Here is a 6,512-nt window from a genome sequence, read left to right as displayed (position 1 = left end):
AATGTGCCCTGCCCGAATGGTGTGGCTTGGTGGGTTGGGTGTTGTCTGAAAACTGAAAGGTGACAAGTGCAATACCCAGTCAGGGCATATGCCAGGGTTGTGGGCCACTTGGGGTTGTGCCATAGACGACCGGTTAATGTTTCCCTTGCACATTGGTTTTTCTTTCTCCCTCCTTTCCACTCTCTGTAAAAATAAATAAAACCCTGTTTAAACTTTTTTATTTATGTATCTATTTATTTTCAGAAAAGGGCGAAGGGAGGGAGAGGGAGAGAAACATCAATGTGTGGTTGCCTCTCACACACCCTGTACTGGGGACCTGGCTCAAAGCCCAGAAATATGCCCCAACTGGAAATCAAACTGGTGACCCTTTAGTTCACAGGCCGGTGCTCCATCCTCCAAGCCACACCAGCCAGGACAAAATCTTTAAAAAATAATGAATGCCTACAAAGAAAAATGTTTTATTTAGAAGTATGAAGGAAAATTCAGAAGAAACAACTATAAAAGTGTCAGAAAAACTGCCTTGGTGAAAGAACTTGTTAGTGCTTGAAAACTTGTTTTTTGCCTCTCAGTCTTTTACTGAAAGAAAAAGACTTTTACTATATGCGGTTGTGTATTTTGTGTACGAAATATTTAAAAAATACAAAGTATAAAAATTTTGCCTAAGAGTCAAAGGCATATGAATTGTGAATTTCTGAAGCATGTCATTTGAAACTTTACTGACTTTAGAGTAGATTTTACTGTACTTAAGAGTTGGATCATAAATGTTTCTATGGAGAATTCTCTCTTTTCTTTCTGTTTTGAAGAACAGTGGTGCCCACCTCTTCCGGCCATGAGCTCTCTCTTCCACTTGCTGCCCCACTTTCTGCCCAGCTCCTGGCCATACTCGTCCCCGCACCAGACCAGCAGCTCATGGCCCGGTCTGACGACCCGGCAGGTTCGGTAGAAGATCTGCCTGTGGTACTGAAAGGCCACCAGGTTCTGCTCTTCATCATCCCGGGCACAGTTCACAAACCTGGGATTGAGGCAGATGAAGGGAAAGAAAAGCACAGTGATGAGTTCCCACTACCTGTTACATCCATGTCCAGCTCCTCACTGATTCTTAAGGCCCTCAGGCTCTGGTGTTGCCCACTGCCCCTAATGATTCTGGGGAATCTTTGTTCAGTGTCTGAGCGTCTGCCAGCATGTCATGTGAATTCTTACGTCCAAGTCCTGCTTGCAGTGTTCATCCTGCCTAATACCATTTCCTAGAACCCAGTTCTAGACTTAACCTCCACCATGACTGGCTATAATATCCAGTGATACTGGATTCTCCAAACTCTAAATCAACTTGTCTCACACCATAGAACCGGGTGCTTGATCTAGGGCTCTGCTTCTGAATTAGCTCATTAATTATCCAGTACTCAACCCATGTCTGTTTTCTCTTGAGAGGCCTTTCTCTAACCCTCCTACACTTTACTTAGGGCATCATTCACTTGCCTGCTCAAGATTACCATAGAAAATTGGAGGTCTTTTGGGTGTCTACCTGGGTTGTGTGATCTGTTTAAGTAATGTATTCCTTTACCTAAACTGGAATATACGAAGTGCTTAATTAATGTTCATTTGATAAATTAAAGTGTAATCCAGTGTTCCTGGTGAATCTAGGCTCTTCAAGGTCCTTTCCAGTTCCCAAACTGTGTCTAGTAGAGAGCTTCATATTTTGAGGACATATGCTATACTTTCTTCCTAAAAGTCCCCTGACATGAAAGAACACTGTATGGAGAAAAAGAGGAAATAAAGAATTGAGGGAGACCAGTGAGGGAGGCATGATGAGAGGGACAGATATAGGGGCTCATGGGGGATGAGAGTCCCCTCTGGCACCCAGAGACCTGTTGACCTCACCTCATCCAGTTGGCCCAGGATCTGTCCTTTCCATCCACATACTCATAGCAGTTTCTCCCTTTGGCGATCTGTGTTTCAGAAGAGAAGTTAAAGACCTTTTATTTTTTTTGGTGGGAAGGTAATAGTCAGAATTATTTTACTCCACAGTCATCAAAGCTCATTCAGCCTGCATGGGGATTCCACTGCCAGCTGTGACCACATGATATTTTTCTTACTCATCACCTACACAGCTGAGTCTACCTGTCCAATCAGGGCAGGAGCCCCACAAGGGAGAAGCCACTCCTTTGTGTCTGCACCACTTTGCTCCCACTTACTTTCTGATCCTTCAACAGGAGCTCTGTGTTCATGTGAAGTCCAGTCAGTACACAGAGCAAACCACATCGTCCCCTCCATGTCTAGCATGTAGGAGGTGAGGTCCCTCCAAGCTTCAGAAGGAATGTGGGAAGCCAGAAGACAATGGAAGAGGTAAATAGTTCTCACCAGCCAGGAGTATCTGCTCTTGGCTGCCTCTTCATCTTCTGTGATGTGTCCTTCATAAGGGCCAAAGTGCAGACCCACTGGCAAATCAGCTGCCTCATTCCACACTCCAAGCCCAGCCTCAGGGATGCAGGATGGCCCGATTCTCAACCCAGGGGGCAGGGTGAGGGCTGAGTGGTGGGGATGCCCCTTGTCCACTGCACTGTCCTTTACAAATGCAGGGAGTCCATGCACAGCGCAGCTGTCGATGAAGAAGTTCTGACACTTCTCACAATCTGGAGGCGAGAGCATCAGGGGTTAGGGAAGGTATAGCGCATGTTCCTGGACACAAAGAGCTTCAGGGGGAGTCCAGAACTGACATCATTGAGACTCAATCCTATACTCCAGGTCCCTAGAGGAAGGGAATGATTTGGGGACCAAAGGACTAGATGAAATTATTGTATCATAACTTGCTTCTTAGTGAGGGTCACTTACAAAGGTAGTCATCATCCTGGGGCTCGGTGACCTCTTGGTACACACAGTCCTTTCTTTCTTGTAGGCTGTACATCTTCACGTCCATCTCCTTTCTCCTGAGTTCCTGAGTTGGAGAAGAGCAGGTGAGCCAGGTTGGTGGGATCTATAGTGTTAGCTCCCATTTTGTCAGATAACACACAATCTGCTCCCATCAATTTATTACCTGTCCTTTTGCATACTCTGGTATTTTACTGTTAACTATTGGTTCAGAAAATTACATGCCACACTAACTACAGATGTGTGATTCAATTTTAGTTTCTAGATCTTCCCATTACCAGGTTTAACTTGCCAACCTTTAATCATTCATAAAATGTTTCTTGAGTGCACATTATGTGTTAGGCATTGAGTAAAGGCCTGGGCATACAACACCAGTACAGTGTGGTTGCTGTTATCACAGATGGATTTTTTGGACAGCTTGCATGTGTCACCTGTTTTAAGTTCAATTTAATGTTTTCAAATATATGAGTGATGTTTCCTTATCTTCACTTTACACATTAGCATGCAGGAGCTCAGAGAATTGATAGGATTTGCCCAAAGGTCCAGTGGTAACTTCGGTCTCAGCTTAGCCCAGCTTAAACCCAGGCCTACCAAAGTCTGTCCCACATACCTAAGTCATACTTATTAGCCCTTCTGTAGGACTTAGAGGAACTAAAGTTCCCTAATTATTTTTTGTTATCCGATTTTTGTCTAGTGTGCTTTCCAAAGGCACATGTTTCTCCAGGCGGGAACACTGGTTTCTGGGCCTGCTCTGAGTCACTTGCAGTCATCAAATTTGCTGTTCCTGACAATTCCTTCAAGCTATATTTATTGCTTAATGGCACCCCGGATGTTGCCTTCAATATAAGAGTCATATATTAAAAGATAACATGTACTTAATATTTTAAGGCCTATCATATAATTTACATGCATTTTTTAATACTTGAATCCTTGGAAATACCTCAGGAGTATGAATATTAGAGGGTATAGGGCCAATGTGGGTAACAAATCCAAGATTAGAACCCATGCCTTTATGGCTTTTCTTTCAACTGTCTCTATAAAATTGACAGTGAAGGACATTGGGAAGAGAATAGTTGGCAGAAACATGTCTAGACAATTGCTAAAACGATAAATATTTGCAATACCTCATCTCTCTCCCTATTTCAATCCCACAGAAATTACTTTCAGCATTCATTGACCATGTTCTAATTTATTTTGTAATTGTGAAATCATTCATTCAGCAAACATTCGGAGGCCCTCAGGGGCCCTGATCTGGGCCTGTGACCTCTGAGAAGTCTCAGGTATGGACCAGGCCCTCAAAGAGCTCACAACACAGAGTAGGCAGGATAAACAAATGATTCTAAACAAGATGAGAGTGGCCTCATTAGAACTCAGACAAAGCTGTTACTTCACCCTATACGGGGATTTGAAATCAATTCCAGACGCATGAGTTTCTGTTGAATAGTGTGTAACCTATATGAAATCCTAAAGTCATTTTATTATTTGTTATTCCACAATCATGAAACTTGAAGCTCCTCAGGGGTGGGAGATGCTCTTTATTAGAGTGGGAGGCTGTGATCCTGGACACTTTACATTCTTCTTCATCTGGGACCATCCACTATACCAACTGCCTACACATTGTACGCTTTCCTTAGTCAGAGGGTCTTAGTGCATCTCTCACTTCAGCATAGCAGAGAACTTTGGTTGAAATCATCAGTCAGATGAATGATGTAATGATATATTGTTAAGACAATTAAACTTTAGAAAACTATGAAAGTGTATTTTTCTGATTTTTAAAAAAGATTTATTTATTTATTTAAGATTTTATTCATTTATCTTTAGGGGGGAAGTGAAGGAGAGAAGGAGAGAAATATTAATGTGTGGTTGCCTCCTGTGGGTCTCCCACTGCAAACTGGCCTGCAATCCAGGCATGTCCCCTGACTGGGAATCCAATTGTGATCCTTTGGTTCACAGGCCCGCACTCAATGCACTGAGCTACACCAGCCAGGGCGGATTTTGTTTATTTTCTTGGGAGACAGGAAGGGAGGGAGAAAGAGAGGGAGAGAAACACTGATGTGAGAAACATTGGTCACTTACCTCTCACAAGTACCCCAACCAGGAACCTGGCCCACAAGCCAGGCATGCGCCCTGACCAGGAATCAAACCAGTGCTCTTAACATTTTGTAGGATGACACCCAACTGAGTCACCCTGGCTAGGGTAAAACTATGAAAGTTTCAATGACTTGGTAAGTGGTTTAGAGAAGCAACTATGGGTTAGATTGCACTACCACTGATACTGTGATCTTAGACATATAGTCAAACGTTTCTGTATCTCTGAAAGCTCACTTCCCTCATCATGAATGGGGAGTTATAGTACGTACCTCATCGGGTTGTCGTAATGTTTGAGTGACTTTATTCACATAGAATTCTTAAAGTCTGAAACATGAGAATGAAACAAATGGTAGTCACTATTGTTGCTGTAGTTGTTAACTACTAAGATGATGATGAATGGAATTCTATGCAGCAGAGAGAAAGAAGGAAATACTACCCTTTGCAACAACATGGATGGAACTAGAAAGCATTATGCTGAGTGAAATAAGCCAGGTGTTGAAAGACAAATATCATATGATCTCGCCTTTAACAGGAAGCTAAACAACAAAACAGACAAGCAAGCAAAATAAAAACAAATACACTGAAATAGAGAACAGGGGCACAGCGACCAGAGGGAAGAGGGGAGGGAATTTAAGGGGAAAAAATGGGAGGGATTTAGAGGAACAAGTATAAAGGACAGAGACAATAACTAAGGGGGGTGGAAATGGGAGGGAGGTGGGGTGCATGGGGAGGGGTGGGCTGGGATGGGAGAAATAAACAGAAAACTGTACTCAAAAAATAACTAAATAAAAAATTTTTAAAAGAATAAATTATAATAATAAAAAAAAGATGATGATGAGCCCTGGCTGGTGTGACTCAGTGGATTGACCGCTGGCCTGCTGAGTGAAAGGTCACCAGTTCCATTCTCGGTCAGGGCACATGCCTGGGCTGGGGACCAGGTGTCCCACTTGGGGGAGTGTGAGAGGCAACCTATACAGGTGTGTCTTGCACATGCTTCTCTTCCTTACTTTCTCCCTCTCCCCTCTCTCTAAAAAAATCAATAAGTAAAATGTTTTTTAAAAGATTATAATGTTGACAATGCGTTGAGAAGACCTGGAAAGGAAGGCAGCAGTTCCTAGGGTACTTCCTGCATTTTCCTACTCTTACCTGCATTTCTATCCACGAGAAAAATTTTCTTGTCAACAGGATTTGGGAAACACTCACCTTCTGGTGTCTACTCTGTTCCCTTCTGAAGGCCATCTTTCAGGAGGTTTCACTGTGAAATGCCCCCTGATGGGTGTCCACGCAGGAGGGAGCTGCAGGCGGATGGAGCCGCCTGAGCCGGAGCCAGCCCAGCGGCCTGGCGGGTTCACCAAGCCCCTGGGCCCAGCGCCTGCGCGCTACCGAGGCTGGGGAGCACCTGGAAGTCCCTCTTCACGTCCGGGTGCGACCTTTCCCCTCATTGGCGGGGCGCCCGGAGTGGGGACCGCGGACCTGGATGGGCCGAGCCGCCAGAGCAGGGCCTTTGTTCCCGCCCTTCCCTCCACGCGCCGCCACAGCTCGGGCTCAACAGGCCC

The 6,512-nt window shown here is 44.3% G+C and overlaps 1 protein-coding gene across 1 annotated transcript; it reads right to left on the bottom strand.

Moving 5' to 3' along the window:
* Positions 1 to 641: 641 nt before the first annotated feature.
* Positions 642 to 6,239, bottom strand: LOC128627556 (histone-lysine N-methyltransferase PRDM9-like). The gene is made up of 5 exons (XM_053666048.1): positions 6,160 to 6,239; positions 2,830 to 2,932; positions 2,359 to 2,630; positions 1,879 to 1,946; positions 642 to 1,012 (listed from the first exon to the last, which is right to left on the bottom strand). Exons 1-5 carry the CDS (start codon positions 6,193 to 6,195, stop codon positions 667 to 669), a joined length of 825 nt encoding a protein of 274 aa, XP_053522023.1. The 5' UTR covers positions 6,196 to 6,239; the 3' UTR covers positions 642 to 666.
* Between the last annotated feature and the right edge of the window lie 273 nt (positions 6,240 to 6,512).

This window comes from Artibeus jamaicensis, unplaced genomic scaffold, assembly GCF_021234435.1.
Source record: "Artibeus jamaicensis isolate MK-2021 breed Jamaican fruit bat unplaced genomic scaffold, CSHL_Jam_final contig_444, whole genome shotgun sequence".
Classification (NCBI taxonomy): Eukaryota; Metazoa; Chordata; class Mammalia; order Chiroptera; family Phyllostomidae; genus Artibeus; species Artibeus jamaicensis.
This window is presented reverse-complemented; position numbering and strand designations above follow the sequence as displayed.